General features: G+C 39.9%; 1 protein-coding gene and 1 non-coding gene across 2 annotated transcripts; both read right to left on the bottom strand.

The window, feature by feature from the left end:
- Nucleotides 1-2919: 2919 nt before the first annotated feature.
- LOC125493066 (small nucleolar RNA R71) lies at nt 2920-3026 on the bottom strand. The gene has a single exon (XR_007269447.2). It is a non-coding gene; the product is annotated as a small nucleolar RNA R71 (small nucleolar RNA).
- Nucleotides 3027-14146: 11120 nt separating this feature from the next.
- LOC104883100 (uncharacterized) lies at nt 14147-16725 on the bottom strand. Its single transcript, XM_010667553.1, has 2 exons — nt 15520-16725; nt 14147-14863 (listed from the first exon to the last, which is right to left on the bottom strand). The coding sequence occupies exons 1-2, from the start codon at nt 16723-16725 to the stop codon at nt 14147-14149; spliced, it is 1923 nt and encodes a 640-aa protein (XP_010665855.1).
- Nucleotides 16726-18305: the final 1580 nt, after the last annotated feature.

Here is an 18305-nt window from a genome sequence, read left to right as displayed (position 1 = left end):
CCAAATTATTTCAAGTATATTCTGAATTACTTCTAGTGCATTTTGAATTATTTTAAGTATGTTCTAAATTATCTAAATTATGTTTCGAATTACTTCAAGTATGTTTTAAATGATTTCAAGGAAAATTTTAGAACATATACACTATTTTATAAAACATATAGAATATTTTTTGGAACACAAACAATAAATTTTAGAAGATATAAATTTTTAAATAAAGAATAAACCAAAGAAAAATAAAAAATAAAAAGGAAAATCTTAAACCAACAAAATGAATCTTTTCAATAACATATTCACATAATCAGCCAAGACAAGGTCACGACTATCCTAGATTCCTGACTTATTAAATCACTTCTCTAATCAGCCATGGCGTTTATTTGGTGTTCAATTCGGATACAAATTCAACAGGAAGAACAAATTTATAATATATCACTTCTCTAATTAGAGTTCAGCGAAAATGAGTCCTTATGTGAGAACATATATCATATGTGAGAAAAAATTTATGTTTAGAACATACGCAACACTTTTTATAACATACATAATACTTCCTACAACATACTTAACTTTTTGTTTTTAGAACATATTTGATAAGTGCGTTTCTAACGCACTTTATGACTTTCTTTTGGCTTGTTTTAGCTCCATTTTTCTCCTTTTCTTCCTTCTTTCTCCTCACTTTTCCCTTCTATTTCATTCACTTGATCATACTTGATCATAGTGACATTTTGCTAGATTTTCGATCTATTTTGATCGAATTTCTAGCGCATATGCTTTCACCATGTTTACTCGTATTTTTATTGCAGGTATGACCCTTTTCGGGGTCGAGTAATGCGAGACATGGCACAAGGGAACGAGCTAGAGGATGAGAGGGAGCATGAGGTGCGCCTAGAGCTCCCCCGCACACGATGGTGCGCCCGCACTGCTGGTGCGCCCGCACCATCGACTTATTATGAGACATATTACAGACGACTTCGGTGCGCCCGCACCCAGCACAAGGTGCGCCCGCACCTGCGTCTGGTGCGCCCGCACCAACTACTTGTGCGCTCGCACATCTTGACGAAGGAATTCAGAGTGAGACAGAAGACTCAGGTGCGCCTGCACCTGAGGTCCGGTGCGCCCGCACCTGAGCATGGTGCGCTCGCACCTCCTTTTGGTGCGCCCGCACCATGCGTTCCGGAATAGAAAATCGATCATTAAACCCCTTTTTCTTTGGTAGTTTTGGAGTGACGCTTTCATTCTAGTTTTCAGAGAATATTTTAGGGTTTTGTATTAGAGAGAAAATACTCTAGTTTCCATTGATAATTGAGATTAGTGATCATAGTTTGTGATTCGATTGACATTCAAGGTACTTTTCATTCAATTCAATTCAAAGTTTTAGTTTTTATTTCATTCTTTCGTCTTTGTTCTTGCTTTTGTTTATTTAAGATCTTTATTCTCTTAGTTCATAATTGCGATTTACATTAGTTTAATCATTACTTAATCATGTTTAGCCTTAGATTAGTCATAGATTCATTGTTTAATTGCTTTAACTCCATGATTAGTGAATTTCATAATCTAGGGTTAGGGTGAAAGTATGAATTAGGGTTTTAAATATGATGTTGATGTGATTGTGATGTATGGAGAAGTTATGCATTATCTTGGTGTTTTGAGACCTTAGGATAGATATTGATCACATTTACTTTGGTATTTTGATTTCAAATGTTCTTAAATCGAATTTTGAACTCTTTTATCATCCCCAAGAATCAACTTAATTTCAAATGGAAATTAAGGGGATCCTTCATTAGGGATTTTCCAAACTTATTGAATCTCTTAATCAATTAACTAAAGACCATTCGAGAGAGGATTTAGTTGATGATTAAGATTACTCTTGAGGACCATTCGAGAGAGGACTCGAGTATTTTAGAGGGAACTAAACCTTGCATAATCGTCTCTTTGCTTCACAATCGCATTAACAATCATCATCCGTTCTTATTCATACTAGTAACCTTAACTCTAGTGTCTTTTATCTGTTATTTAAACTCGTGTTATTTGCTTGTTCTTGTTATTAGTTAGTCTTAGTTGTTACAAAAACCTTTTTCAAACCCCCAAATACCTTTCAATTAGGTAGTCTAGACTTGATAGTCTTTAACAATCCCTTTTCCCTGTGGATCGACCCTTGACTTGCCCTTACTATTCCTTAGTAATTGCTTGTTAGGACTATATAATATTTTTGGAAAGCGGTTCTTAGTGCCTTAACGACACACTAAAAACCTCTTATCAAAATGGCGCCGTTGCCGGGGAAATTGTGCTATTGATTGAAGTATATTTTAGTTTAGTTTGCTTAGTTGATTTTCCTTTTATTTTCTTTTTTACTGTGGTTGTTATTTGCTAATCCTCTGCTTAGCTTTGTTGTGTTACATGAGAAGAAGAACTCACGGTTCACCCACATTGCCTCTAGATCTAAATCGACCGTACATTGCGAAAGCTTCGGAAGAATTTGGAAAATTTGACTTTGGGTTCCGAGCCTTCTTCACCAATCTCAAGTACATCAAGTGAAGTTGAATCAGAAATGGGTGAAGCAAATCCACAACTGTTTAGGGATTTCGGAAATCCGGGTTCCTATGTTCTTCAAGGTGGAATTCGACTCCCACCACCACTACAAATTTCAGCATTCACCCTCAGTATACTCGGATGGTGAAAGCAGAGCAGTTTTGTGGGGGGTCAGATGAAGATCCTCTAGACCATCTCGACAGGTTTCTTGAGATCTGTGCCATGATAACAACTAATGATGTCTCTCCTGACTACATCAAGATGCACTTGTTCCGGTCCTCTCTTACCGGAAAAGCAAAGTCATGGCTCAAGAGCTTGCCTGCTAATTCCCTCACTACATGGGAAGAAGTCACAATGGCCTTCTTGAAGAAATACTTCCCGGAGTGGAAGACTGCGGACATAAGGAGGAAGATCTCCTCATTTGAGCAAGAGAACGATGAGACACTTGCCGAAGCTTGGGAGCGGTTCAAGGAGATGATCCGTTCATGCCCACACCATGAGTTCAACAAGAATCTACTCATGCGATTTTCTATGATGGTCTTGATCCGATTTCACGGGCCAACCTTGATGCTGGAGCGGGAGGTCAACTATCTAAGATCCCGCAAGAACAACTTGAGTCCACAATTGAGGAAGTGATCAAGAACTACTCATGGGGTGGAAGACGAAGAGGTGCTCAACCTAAGAAGAGCGGAAAGTTTGAAATTGACCCCATGGATCAAATTCAAGCCAAGATGGACCAACTCGACAAGAAGCTCTCCAAGATCAATCTTGCATCGTCTACTCCTTCACAGGTAAACTCTTTTTCTTGTGATATTTGTGGTGGTACTAACCATGATACTTCTTATTGTGGAGGTACCCATTCGGAGCATGTGGCGGCAATAATTCAAGAGGAGATGGATATCAAGGAAACCAAGGGTATAGGAACAATCAACAAGGAGGTTGGAGACAACCTCAACAAAACTACACCCAAGGATTCAACCAACCTCAACAAGGGTACAACCAAGCTCACAACCAAGGGTTTGCGCAAGGGTATAACCAAAACCAAAACTATAACCAAGGTGGTTCCTCCTCACAAGGGTCCAAACACTACCAAGCTCCACATCAAAGGACCAACAACCCAAAACCTCCCTCCAATCTTCCATTCTCCCAAACAAAATCCCGAACCTACACCATCTTCCGATCCAACCTCTCTCCAAATTCTCCAACAACTCCAATCCATGAACCAAATTCTCCAAAACCATGAGCAAAGGTTTCAAGAGCTACAAGCCCACAACAAAATGCTTGAAACCCAAATTGCCCAAGTAGCTGAGAAAATCCCTCACCCCCACAAATCAACTTCCGGCCAACCCATTCCTAACCCCAACCTCCATCAAGCCAAAGCCATTCATTTGAGGTCGGGAACAAGTTATGCGGGTCCTAAGATGCCTAATGGGGAGTTAGAGACGGATAAAGAAGTTGAGGTTGTTGAGAAGGAGGATGAAGCTGAGGAAACTGAGAAAGAGGACGTTGGGGAGAAAGATGAGTCACATGTTCAAGTTGGTGACAAAAACCCATTGCCATCACCTCCACCAACCAATCTATGTGCCTCCGGTTCCCTATCCTCATAGGTTGGTAGAGAGAAAGTTGAGTGACAAGTTCACTAAATTTCTAATGTGATGAAGAGCCTGCAAATCAACATCCATTCCTTGAGGCTATGTCTCAAATGCCAGCTTATGCTAATTCTTGAAAGAGATCCTCTCCAATAACGAAAACTTGAAGATGAGCTTATCTCCCTACCTTACCAAGTGAGTGCTCTTGTGCAACGAACTATGCCCAAGAAGCAAAGAGATCCCGGGAGTTTCACCTTGCCGGTGAAGATAGGTGATTAGAGCCTAAGGGTGCACTGGCCGATCTGGAGCAAGTGTCAATTTGATGCCCCTTTCTATTGCAAAGCACCTGAAATTTCCTCTTCATCCTACGCGCAAAACGATTCAATTGGCGGACCGCACTGTGAGAGTCCCTTGTGTGAGTTGGAGGATATACCGATTCAAGTTGGGCATGTGTTTGTACCATGCGACTTTGTGGTGATGGATATGGAGGAAGATCCTGAGACTCCTCTTATTCTGGGAAGAGAAGCTCTAAAGACTTTGGGTGCCGTGATAAACTGCAAAAACGACACAATCACGGTTGAGGTAGCTAATGAGCGGGTGGTGTTTGAGTTCTCTAAGACCATGAAGAGACCTATGATGGAGAGAATTTGCCGGGTAAGCCTAGTGAAGATGAGGTAGAGGACCCATGAGTGTGGATAATTCTGGGGACGATTGTAGTGCTACTTTACCGACACCCTTAGCTTGGACATGGAAGAGGAAAAGAAATGAGGCGTTTGAGGTTCTAGCTACATCATCCACTGATAAAGAGGAGTGTTCTAAGCCTCCTCCCAAGGTAGAGTTCAAACCCCTTCCCTCCTCTCTTAGATATGTTTTTCTTGATGATGCATGTACTTATCCTGTTATTGTCAATTCGAGTCTTGATGACATTTCTATATCAAACTGATTGGAATTTTGCAAAAATATAAAGATGTCATTGGGTATTCGATTGATGACCTTAAGGGGATAAGCCCTTCTCTTGCTATGCATCGTATCCATCTCATCGATAGTAATGCCTCCTCCATCGAGCATCAGAGAAGGCTCAATCCCAACCTCAAAGAGGTTGTGAAAAAGGAGATCTTGAAATTGCTGACGTGGGAATCATCTATGCTATCTTAGATAGCAAGTGGGTGAGCCCGATTCACGTGGTTCCAAAAAACAGAGGCATGACTATAGTTGAGAATGAGAAAGGAGAAACAATCTCAACTAGGATCGTCACTGGGTGGAGAGTCTGTATTGATTACAGAAAACTGAACAAATCCACCCGAAAAGATCATTTCCCCCTTCCCTTCATTGACCAAATGTTGGAGAGGCTTGCTCGTCATTCACACTTCTGTTTTCTCGATGGTTATTCCGGATTCTTTCAAATCCCCATTCATCCGGATGACCAAGAGAAAACCACCTTTACTTGTCCGTATGGGACATTTGCATATCGAAGGATGCCCTTTGGTTTGTGTAATGCCCCATCCACTTTTCAAAGGTGTATGACAGCAATCTTCTCTGACATGCTAGAAGATTCCATTGAAGTGTTCATGGACGACTTTAGTGTGTGTGGTTCGTCTTTTGACACATGTCTGGTTAATCTTGAATGTGTGTTAAAAAGGTGTCAAGAGACGAACCTGTCTGAATTGGAGAAATGTCACTTTATGGTCGAGGAAGGCATTGTCTTGGGCATAAAGTGTCGAAAAAGGGTATTGAGTAGATCCGGCAAAGGTTTCGGTTATTGAGAAGCTTCCGCCACCGAACTCGGTGACGGGAGTTCTGCTTTCCTTGGACATGCTGGTTTTTACCGCGTTTCATCAAGGATTTCTCTCAAATAGCCAAACCATTGACGAATCTACTTCAAAAGATGTTGATTTTAGTTTGATGAGTCTTGTACTAAGGCTTTTGAAACTCTTAAAAAGCCCTTACTTCTGCCCCCATTGTGCAAGCTCCGGATTGGAGCTTGCCTTTTGAACTAATGTGCGATGCTAGTGACTTTTCAGTGGGAGTTGTTCTTGGGCAACGCAAGGAAGGGAGGCTTCATGTGATAGCCTATGCAAGTAGGACTCTGGATGATGCTCAACGGAACTATGCAACTACGGAGAAGGAAATGTTGGCCGTGGTCTTTGCTTTTGACAAGTTCCGTTCCTACTTGACATGTAATAAGGCGGTGGTGTATACGGATCATTCTGCGGTCCGGTATTTGATGAGTAAGAAGGATGCCAAGCCTAGGCTCATTAGGTGGGTGTTGCTTCTTCAGGAGTTTGATTTTGAGATGAAAGAGAAGAAGGGGACGGAGAATGTGGTAGCTGACCATCTTCTCGCCTCCCTCTTGATAATCTGGAGGAGATTCCTATCGAGGAGATTTGAGAGAAGAAGCATTGTTCGCCATTTGAACAATGAGGTTCCATGGTTCGCTGATTATGCAATTATTTGGCTTGTGGGATTGAACCTCATGGTTTTACTTCCCAACAAAGGAAGCGGTTCTTTAAAGAAGTTTCGAGGTTCTACTGGGATGACCCGCTCCTTTTTAAGAAGTGTGCTGATGGAGTGTTTAGGCGGTGTGTTGAGAATGAACCTCTGTTTTGACTCATTGCCATACTTTGGCATGTGGAGGGCATGGTGGAGCAAGCAAAACTGTTGCTAAGGTGCTCCAATGTGGTATGTTCTGGCCAACATTGCAAAAGGATACCCGGGACTTTGTGGTGGCTTGTGATAGATGTCAAAGGAGTGGTGGCATCACAAAGCGACACGAGATGCCTCAACAGAACATTCTTGAGGTTGAGCCTTTGATGTCTGGGGAGTCGACTTTATGGGCCATTCTTCCTTCCTGTGGGAATGTAATTCTTGTTGCGGTCGACTACGTGACAAATGGGTGAAGCCATTGCCTCTCCCCCAATGACCATAAGGTAGTGACCAAGCTCTTGAAGAAGATCATCTTCCCTCGATTTGGGGTGCCCCGTGTGTTGATCAGTGATGGCGGTTCACACTTCGCCAAAAAGCAATTAGAAGCTCTATTGAAGAAATACGGGGTGAATCACAAAGTAGGTCTTCCTTATCACCCCCAAACCAAGGCCAAGTTGAGGTCTTGAATCGAGAGGTTAAGAAATCCTTGAGAGAGTGGTCAATAGGACACGAAAGGATTGGTCTTTGAAGCTTGATGAGCCTTTGGGCTCTTCGCACGGCTTTCAAGACCCATAGGCACCACTCCCTATCGCCTTGTGTATGGCAAGCATGTATTTGCCGGTTGAGCTAGAGCACAAGGCTTGGTGGGCAGTTAAGGAGCTCAACATGGATCTTCACTTGGCGGGAGAAGCTCGAAAAGAAAGGCTAGTGAGCTGGAAGAACTTCGTTTTGACGCTATGAGATTCTAGACTTACAAAGAGCAAACGAAGAAATGGCACGATCACCGGATTAACAACGAGAATTCCGGGTTGGGGACAAGGTCTTGTTGTTCAACTCAAGACTAAAGCTTTCCCCGGAAAGTTAAAGTCAAGTGGTCGGGTCCTTCTCCGTGTTGAAGACTACTCCATATGGGGCTTATGAGGTTATGGGTGAGAACGGTCCATTCTGGGTGAACGGTCAAAGATTGAAGCTCTACCATGATTCGCATGCTGTTGGCTCCATTGGTTGTTTGATTCTTCGCTCACGCACCTGAGCGACTCTCATGATGGATGTATCCTTTTTAGTCAAGCTAATGACTTAAAACAAGCGCTACACGGGAGGCAACCCGTTTCTTTTCTTTCCTTTCTTTTATTTTAGTTTATTTTTCTTTTGATTGTTAGTTAAACTTGTGATCGATCAGCTGGATCTGAGAGCTACTTTTAGACATATGATTTTTCTGAAAAATAATGGAGTGAGAAAGGAATAATTGGGAAAGGGTGAATTTCCGCACCATGTTTTAAGGATGTTTTTGAGAAAAACAGAAGAAAAGGTGCTCCCGCACCTCCTCGAGGTGCGCCCGCACCTTAGGAAACATTTCGAAAAACATGCTTGGTGCTCCAGCACCTCCCCAAGGTGCGCTCGCACCATATTTCGAAAACTTTTTGCAAAAAAAAAAAAAAAACTAAAGATTAGGTGCTCCCGCACCTCCTGAAGGTGCGCCCGCACCTGTAGAAAAATTTCGAAAAATAAATTTGGTGCGCCCGCACCTCAACAATGTGCGCCCGCACCAGATTTCGAGTGCAGTTTCAAAGAGAAACAGAAGGATTCGTGCTCCCGCACCTCCTCACGGTGCGCCCGTACCTAGGGAAAAAAATTTCGAATAAAACTAAGGTGCGCCCGCACATCTGCAAGGTGCGCCCGCACATCTGCAAGGTGCGCCCGCACCAAATCTTTCGAATTTTTTGACAAAAAAACAGAAGGTTTGGTGCGTCCGCACCTCTTGATGGTGCGCCCGCACCAAACGTTTTTTGAAACAAAATTTTCGATTGGTGCGCCCGCACCAGGGAGAGGTGCGCCCGCACCAACCCGGCTGGCACTACTACAAAAATGGCCAAAAAGACTACCTATAAGAGATCGGTTGAGGTTACTAACCCGTTTCTTAAATGTAGGAAACCATTGATTATCTAAAACCAGTCTCTTAAGTTTAATTATTTGACTAATAAAAAAAGTTGTTGTGAAATAGGAGACTGTTTCCAAGTAAAACCGGTTTCCTTGAAATATTTTATTTTTTTAATTCAATTTTTTTTCAACATAATACACTATTATACGTATGTTTTCTTCTTGTGAATATATAGGAGACTACTTCTAACTTGAACCGATTTCATAAAAATATTAATTTTAAAATTTAATATTTTTTTAATTTAATACTCTAGTGTAATATAAGTTCTATACATAATCCTATTTACTTTTAAAATTGTTTTCCTTTTTGGTGCAACAAATACAATAATTAAAAAAAAAAAACTACCACAACTGTATCCAAAAAAAAATTAGCTAAAAAAACACGTTGGAAGCAGGGGCACACATTCGTTCTTCTCTCTCCTCTCAGACTCTCACGCTCCTCTCTCTTTTCTCTCTCCTCTCTCCTCTCTACTCCATCTCATTCTCTCTCCTCCCAGATCTCAGTCACTCAAAGAGTCAAAATCGACCACCGAGTAGTCTCAAACCGTCGCCAACCGCCGACGAACTAGAAACGCCGACCGCCGACGCCTTCAATTCGAACTTCGAAGTTCGACTTCGGCACTTCGCCGACCCGGTTTTGAGTTTTCCTCCATTAATTCGAACTAGTAAGCTGTTAAGTTTTTATTTTTTTATATTTAATTTCATACTTTCCAACTTTTATAAGTTTATATAGGTTAGATTCTTAGATTAGATTATATAGGAGATAGAGTAAGAACAAAAATGGTGGATCGGCGTCAATTGGAAGCGATTCTATATATCAACAGTCGTCAATGTCAAACCTCACAAAACCTCGTCACTTCTTCACTCCGCCGCATCTTTCTTCTTCGTATGCAATTTCTCGCATTTTTTGTCATATACTTAATGATTTTTTCTTCATTACGATTGTTTTTCATGATTGAAATTTGAGTGTTCTGATTTTGGATTTATAATTGTTGATGAACAGATTATTGTTTATAGGATCATTGCTTCTTACATTGATTGTTGCGCCTCTTTCTACGCTACTGTTTTCGCTGCTGAATTTATCCAACGGCAGGGTATTGCCTTTTAACGCCTATATTGTTTGTGTATCATTATTGAGAAAAATTGTTTTTGTTAATTTTCTTGGATTTTGGATTATGATGGACTGAATTGAAGTAGCTTATTGAGTTTGATTTGTTTAGGGTTGTTGTGAATCTATTTACTGGCCAATGTAAAAAAAGTATGTTGTAATCTGAAGGATAAGGTGGTGTGTGAATTTGTCTCCTCTCTTACCCTTGAGTTTCCTTGCAAGAATTGGGGTAACATTGGTGTTTTTTTAGTTTGCATTATGTGTTATCTTTCGAGTAGTGTAGTAGATGAACACCTGAGCATATTCCAAGTCTTTATCAATATTGGGAGAGTAGAGTATTAGTGGTTGATATGTGCACGGGGGGGGGGGATTGGGTGTGTATGTGCAGCATCAAGTCATCAGACGTATGAATGCTAGTCCTAAGATTTAATGTAGATTAAATTTGGGTCATTTGGTTTTGTTAGTTCTAGTTAAGTGATGAAAAAGATAACTACTATATAAGATTAGCTTGAAATTGCCCAATTCTTGAAGTGAAGTCCTTTGTTCGCTATAGAGGGAATTAATGAGGCTGTGTATATGTCATTTGGTACTGATGATTAGATTGACAAGTCTAATGAACTTTGGGAATAGGGAAGATAATGAGATTTTCGATCGAAGTTAAACATCTTGCTCATTTGATGAACTGAGTTTTTCTTATATATATTATGTGGAATTTGTTCATTTTGGTTGTATGACACATTGACACCTTGCTTTATGTATAATACTCTTATCAAGGCGATAACCTTGCTGTAAATGATTGGTTTTGTGGTGCAAGTTTTCTAATGTAGATGGAAGATGATTGCTTCTTCAAGCAATGTTAAAATTCTCAGCTATAGCCCTATTTGTTTTCTTGTTTGGCGAATTGAAGTTTTTCTTACTTTTTCAGAAAAGAAACGAGCAGAAGCAGCTCGCATTAGGGAGAAATATCCTGATAGAATTCTTGTAAGATGCTTTACTTGTTGACTGATTATGGTTATATTTATATATTGCCAATCGACTCAGTAATTCTCACCTAGTTAACCAATTTATGCAGGTGATTGTAGTAGAGAAGGCTGAAAAGAGTGACATTCCGGACATTGATAAGAAAAAGTTAGTCTTATTTCTGGTTGCATCTGGTTTTGTTGTTTATTTTTCAAATAGTGAAAACAAAACCTGTTCGATAAAACTATTTTAAAATAACTAAATCTATGTACATTTCATAAACTGGAAACTTTGTTGTTTTTTGAAAGAACATAATCTGGAAACTTAAAAATTAGGAATCGTTTAGAAATTCGATTATTCTTGCTTTGATTTTTCTTGTCGAGTTTGTATGTATGAAAGTTATAAAATATACATATATATTAGTTCTAATTATAATTTTTTGTAATTATTTGTAGTACTTTATTGGATTCCTAGCACTTATTCGCGAGAGATGATTGACGAGCTAAGAGATACGTGGGTGAAATATTTAAACAATCAAACACGGAACGATGGAGATTGAAGACAATGGTCAAGTTTCAATTGTACATATTATTTGCTCAAGTTAGAATTTTAATTTTCGTAGTTATCATTAGATTATAGAAATTTTATTTTTAAGACATTAATTATTGGAATAAATTGATACTTTGACTAGTGAAATTGATTTTGTATGTAAATTAAGTGTAGCAAATATTTTTTACATTATTAATAAAGCAAGGAAGAATTTTTTTTTCATAATATAATTATTATTGTGGTTATTTATAGATTTGTTTTTTCTAAAGGCGTATATACAAGAAATCGCAAATACAGGACTAGATAATGTATGTATATTCTATATTGCAACATTTTAATTAAAAAAAATGTAATACACCTAAGAAACCGGTTGTGGTTAATAACTGGCTTCAAAGGGTGAGGCAAGGAGACTGGTTATAAATGTTAACTGGTCTCCTAACCTCTTTTCATAGTATATGTACACTTATCTAAGAGACTGGTTTTACTTATCAACCGGTCTCCTAAATAAACAAAGAAACCAGGCATTATAACCGGTCTCTTAACCTAGGACACCTGTGAGATGGAGATGTGTTATAGTCCGGTTTCCTAGACCATTTTCGACCGGTTTCCTAGGTCTTTTTGTAGTAGTGTGGGCGAAAAGAAATCACGATTTTCGGGCCTTCACTCCTCTTCTCTTCATACCTTTGAAATCTTCTCTCACACTCACTCACTTTCTCTCTCTTCCTCCTCTCTAGATCCTACCACGACCCTTTTCCGGCGACTTTCGACACCATTCGAGGGCACAAAAATTGGGGGTTTTGCAAGGATTTGATTTCTAGGGTTTCGAAATTGGTGATTTTCATCTCCATGTTGGTAACTCTCTTCTAATCTTTGCTTTTTCATCAATAATCTAGTAATTTGGAGCTCTAGTGTGTTTTCTTTTAGATTGCATGCTTGTTTTCCTTAATTTTTCTTGATTATTCATGAACTTTGCTCATATTTGTGTTGGATGATGTGGTAAACAAGTGCAATTTTATGTGGTTTGTGATAAATTCATAATGTTCTGATTTTTTGTGAACTACATTGCATGAATTTCTAGTGTTGTTGATTCTTGTGCACCAATTGTGGTTGATTTGGTGAATTTGTCTTGAAAGTCTCTTGTAAGTGGTGATACTTTTGCTTGTTAGCAACTTGTGGTTGCTACTAATTGTGGATTGGCTAGCTGGTAGATCTTAGGACTAGTTTTTCCTTCTTTTTGATTTTCCTTTCTTTTGTGTGTTTCTTTGTGTGGTTTGATTTTTCTTTTTGTGTGTTCTTTGTGTCGAGAGTCCGTCTTGTGGTGTGTCATTGCAGCAGATCATCACTTCTCCTTCCCCTTTTTTGCAAAACAAAACCTCTTTACCACCGTGGGAAGAAGTAGTGGTGAAAGCTCCTCTAGGTCTAAGAGAGCAAAGACCGGGTCCTCCTCACAAGGACCCTCGTCTAGCTCTAATCCCCCTCCCCTCTATGCTGTGAAACTTCCCAATGCCTCTCATAAACAAATTTTTCAACAACTTTCTGAGCGCATATTTCGTCCCACAAAGTTCTATGACTACACTACCTGCAACTACCTTAACATCGAATCGATGATAAGGAAGATGGCAGGTAATGTCGGGTTATCGGACTTTCTTGACGTCCATGCACCTACTTATGATCAACTCACTTTCGAATTCTTGAGTACGTTGAGCATAAGTAAGGAGCCGGGCACGGGTGCTCTAGCTATTCAATTTCGTATGTTTAATCAAGCTAGAGCACTCTCCTTCTCCTTCGACGAATTCTGTGAGGCATTCGGGATGGATTCTCGAGCTCCCTGTGATGCCCCTTTGGGCACCATCTGGCAGGGATACAATGAGCAAGAATGGTGGGCCAAAATCACCAACGGCACGACTCCGTTTCGGACGAATTCGTCCAAAGCGTCGGAGGTCATCCATCTTGCTCTCCATTACTTCCATAGGATGTTGGTTTACACCATCTTTCCTAAACAGGAAGTAGGACAGTTGAGGAAGGACGAGTTGCTGGTTCTTTGGTTGGCCACTGACGGGGCCCACCATAGAGCCCGAATTAACTTTGCTGCGCTTCTCCTTCACCGACTGCAGGAGATTCGTGGGGGGCACTACGATGACTGGGGAGATCCTTTGTGGTGGAATGGTCACCCAGGTAGCGTCCTACCACGAATTGGACGATGACCTGGCTCGCTTGGAAGCAAGCGTGCCTACTGTTGGTCAGTCCAACAGATTGGATGGTGCCAGTTGGCAGCAGATGAAATTTCAGCGCGATTACCAGAAGGAAAACTGCATTTGGCTTGGGGGGGGGACCTTACTGTTTTATAGGGCCCGACTTCATCTGGGACCTCCCCGCTAACGGCGAAAACCGTTGGCGGGTTCCCCCTTCCCATGACATCCCACGGGCTATCCCTGAGCCCATCCCTACGGAGCGCATTCCACGCATTCCGAGAGGTCCGAGGCCCGACCACAGCATTCCTGAGAGTGAGGTGGCCGAAGCTTCCTCCTCTCAATCCTTCGACATGGGCTCCGTCATGGCGGCCATAGCCCAGATGCAGGCCTCTCAGGAGGCCAATCACCGTGCGGTTACTGCTATTCTTGCCGGTATCCGCACCGATCTCGACCATGTGTCTAGGGTGGCTTGGCGCACTCACCTCGCCAATGTCCACTCCGAACATGAGCCTCCCTTTCCTTTGGCAACCAACCTTACTTTATACCTTTCAAGAGTGCCATCTGCTTTTAGCTTCACTTTATAGACCCATTTGCATCCAATGGGCTTCTTACCTGTAGGTAAAGGTACAATGTCGTCCCAAGTTTTATTGGCAGAGAGAGAGAGCAGAAAGCTCTTTGTCCATAGCCTGAATCCAATTAGGATCTTTAGCAGCCTCAACATAAGAACTTGGTTCAACAATAGAAGAGATTTGAGAAACAAGAGCATGATGAGAGCTAGGAAGAGAGGAATATTGCACAAGATTACACCAGTGGGATGATAAATTAGCAGAAGAAGATAAATTAGCAGAAGATGATAAATTAACAGAAGAAGACGTGTTAGATAAAGAAAAGGTATAGTCTTGAAGGTGAAATGGAATTTTAGTAGTTCTAGTAGATCTTCTGGGAGAAGGAAGAGAAGGGGTAAGTGTTTGATCAATAGAGGAAGATGAAACACTAGTAGAAGGAGGCTGTGTAAGAATGTGGATAGGAGAAGATGAAGGTGGTGAATGAGTAATGGAAGAGGGGCTAGAAGTAGTAGTAGTAGTAGATGAAGAAATAGATGGGGATACATCATCAGGAGATAGAGATGGATGTGAGGGTGAAGATAATGAAGGAAGGGAAGAGTAAAATACATCTGGAATGTCATCATAAGCAAGAGGAGAGGGAGATATTTCTATAGGAAAGAATATAGGAGTGAATGGGACATGAGAGGAAGAATAATGAAATGGAAAATTCTTTTCATGAAACTTGACATCTCTGGAATGATAATTTTCTTTGTGTGTAAATGGAGAAGTTTGTAAGCCTTCTGATGTGGAGGATAGCTAAGAAATAGACAAGGCTCAGACCTTGAATCAAATTTTGTTCTACCTTGTTTAATAGTAGAAACATAGCAGAGGCAACCAAAGACCCTCAAATGGTCTAAAGAAGGAGAGGTATGAAATAGCTTTTCATATGGTGAGATATGTGAGAGAACTTGCAAGGGTGATCTGTTGATGATGTGTACAACACATAAAATACATTCTCCCCAGTAGCTAGGTGGAACATGAGACTGGAATAAGGCCCTGGCAACTTCTAAAAGATACCTGTGTTTTCTCTCCACAACTCCATTTTGTTGTGGAGTTTCAGCACAACTCTTTTGGTGTATGACTCCATTTTGAAGAAAGAAATGTAGCATTTTGCCTTCAAAGATTTCTTTTGCATTATCAGACCTCACACATTCAATCAAACAATTAAATTGAGTGTGAACATAAGCAAAGAAATCTTGTAAGATTTGTACAACATCTGATTTATGTTTGAGCATATAAATCCATGTGTGTCTACTAAAATCATCAACAATAGTAACAAACATCTAACAACCATTGTGAGTAGGTACTTTATAAGGACCCCACAAATCTACATGAATCAATTGAAAATGCGTAGAAGATTTTATTGAACTGGTTGTAAAAGGAAGTCTGGTTTGTCTTGCTGTAGGACAAACCTGACATATACAAGAAGAGATATCTCCTAGATCAATAGTAGGACAAGCATTTTTGAGAGCAAGAAATGGTAAATGACCTGATCTGAGGTGCCATAGTTTGGCTTGTTCAGTACAATTATTAACAGAAGAAATAGAAGTAGAAGCAATATGATCAGTAGAACTTGAATCTTTTAAGGAAGACTTAAATTGCTGGGGAAGATTTGTGCAATATAAGCCATGCTGCAAGTTACCAAGAACCAGAGGATGGGTCAAGGTAGGTCCCTGGAGAATACAAGAAGTAGATGTGAAGCTCACAGAACAATTCAGATCTTGACAAATTTTAGGTATAGAAAGCAAATTGAAATGAAAATGAGGGACATGTAAAACATCTTGTAAGATGATGTTTGTAGAAAGATTAATGGTTCCTTTATGCATGATTTGTATCTTTCTCCCATCAGGGATAGTGATAGTATTATCACTATTATCAAGGTGTTCAACAACATGATAAGTATTAAACATTTCCAGATTGTGACAAATGTGATCAGTGGCTCCACTGTCAAGTACCCAAGATAAGCCAGTGCTAGACATAAAACAAAATTTACCTGCCATAAAAGCATTGCCATGATCATTAGATGTGGATGAAAGAACATCCAGGGACTGAGGCTGTTGTTTGCTTAAGAGAGACAAGAGTTGATTGTATTGTTCAACAGATATAGTCTTAGCTTCTGTTGGCTTAGGATCATCAGCTTCAGTGTTTATTTGAACAAGATTAGCAGCTTTCTTGTCTTTGTGTCCACTGAGATGTGGAGGTAACCCATGTAATTTGTAACAACGGTCGATGCCATGACCAGGTTTGTTGCAATAATCACAGAACCAAACAGAAGGCCTCTTGTTTCCAGACAAAGAAGGTTGGTTCTGTGGCTTATAAGAGGACTGATTTCTTGATGTAGTAGTTTTATCATAGAACCTTCTTTTGTCATAAGCTGCAAACGCCATAGTTTCATGTGTAGCCACCACATTGCTGACCTCTTGGTGTCTTTCTTCTTGCACCAGAAGCCTATAAGCTGTACTCAGATTGGGTAAAGGCTGCATCATGAGTATGTTTGTCCTTGCTTGAACATAATCTTCATTCAGTTTCATTAGGAATAACACGAGCCTCTGATCTTGTTGGCTCTTCAATATCTTCTTAGTTAAAGTACAGCTATAGTTAGCACCACAAGTACACATAGCTATAGGATCTAGATCATCCAACTCATCCTATAAGGCTTTCATATTAGAAAAGAACAAGGAAATGGAAGTTTTGCCTTGTTGCATTTCAAAAATTTGCTGTTGTAAAGAGAAGAGTTGAGCACTTGATGCTTGCCCAAATCTTTCTCCAAGATCTTTCCACAGATCTTTTGCCTTTTTGCAGTACCAGACACTTTTGGCAATGTGTTTTTCTAGGGAAAACAACAACCATCCAGTTACTAAGTCATTGCATCTATGCCATGCTTTGTAACTGGCATCATTCACATCAGGTTCTTCTAAGCTTCCATCAATAAATCACAACTTATTCCTAGATGATAACACCAGCATTACAGACCTCTTCCAATCCCCATAATTGTTACCAGAGAAAAGTTCATTCACTAGTTTTGTGTTTGAAGAGTCAGAAGGATGTATATAGTATACACTACCTAGGATGGTGGTAGGTTCATGTGTTTGGGTTTCTTTCTGTGGTTGTGTCACACTTTCAGCCATTTTTTTCTTAAAAGAAATTCAATCAGAATAAGAATCAAGCAATAAGAATCATCCACTAATGATCCAATCAATGAGCAGAAATAGCAAAAAAATTCAAGCAGCAAGAATCATATACTAATGACTCAATCAATCAAGAAATACTTCAACACTCTTGAAGTTTTCACAAAAATTCAGCAGCAAGCAAAGAAATTCATACCCAATTTCTTCGAATTTCAATCACAATTCTTATACTCCAAGAATCAATAAGACATTCAATCACAATTCTTATATTCCAAGAATCAACAAAAACATTCAAAGATAAGAACAACAACACCTGGTTATGGCATGATGAATTCAATGATTTCGCGGCATTATGCCCTGAGGCTTTGATACCATGTTACCATTTGCTAAATGAATTTTATCAATCTCACAGAATGTAGAGAATAGAGAGAGAAGGATTTGTATCACTTATTATTTCTTAATGAATGAGATACAATGAGCTAAGCTCTATTTATAGTTGTAGCTAGAATGAGATATATTCCCATATGTTGAAATGAGGAGGTTAGTTATTCTGTTATATCAGAATAACTAACTTACAACAGAATGTATGAAGGCTAACAGAATAACTGTAAGCTCTAAGGCGCCAGTTTATTTACATCAGTATTATCATTATAGAATTCTCCATAAAGCTAAATTCCTATATTAGGAATGGACTCTTCGAACTAAGCTTGATTTTGGCCAACTCGCATGTATTCCTTTCTCTTCTACCTCGCCACAATCATCAACATACTTGTTGCCTGGGTCCCTCCACCACATTTTTCGTTCTACAAACTCAACTTCGATGCGTCCGCCTCAAATAACTCTACTGCAGCTGCGGTCATCATTTATAATAATCTTGATCAACTCATTCAAGCCACTGCTCATAACTTAGGAACAACACTGTTGTTTGTAGGTGAAGCCACAACCCTTCGTAAAGGCTTAATTTTAGCTTAAATAATGGTATATAAGACATACAAATTGTATACGACCTCCTATTAATCAATGCGGTCAAGGATCTTTGCGAGCCCCATGGCAAATCCACTTCATCATAG

This window comes from Beta vulgaris, chromosome 8, assembly GCF_026745355.1.
Source record: "Beta vulgaris subsp. vulgaris cultivar EL10 chromosome 8, EL10.2, whole genome shotgun sequence".
Taxonomy (NCBI): Eukaryota; Viridiplantae; Streptophyta; class Magnoliopsida; order Caryophyllales; family Amaranthaceae; genus Beta; species Beta vulgaris.
The sequence above is the reverse complement of the archived record's forward strand: the minus strand, read 5'-3'. Positions and strand labels throughout refer to the sequence as shown.

Coding starts and splice junctions, on each gene's coding strand:
- LOC104883100 (XM_010667553.1), bottom strand. CDS start 16,725: ATGTGTACTTGTGGTGCTAACTATAGCTGTACTTTAACTAAGAAGATA. Junction 14,864..15,519: donor TCTCTTCTTGTATATGTCAG/GTTTGTCCTACA, acceptor TCTATTTCTTAG/CTATCCTCCACATCAGAAGG.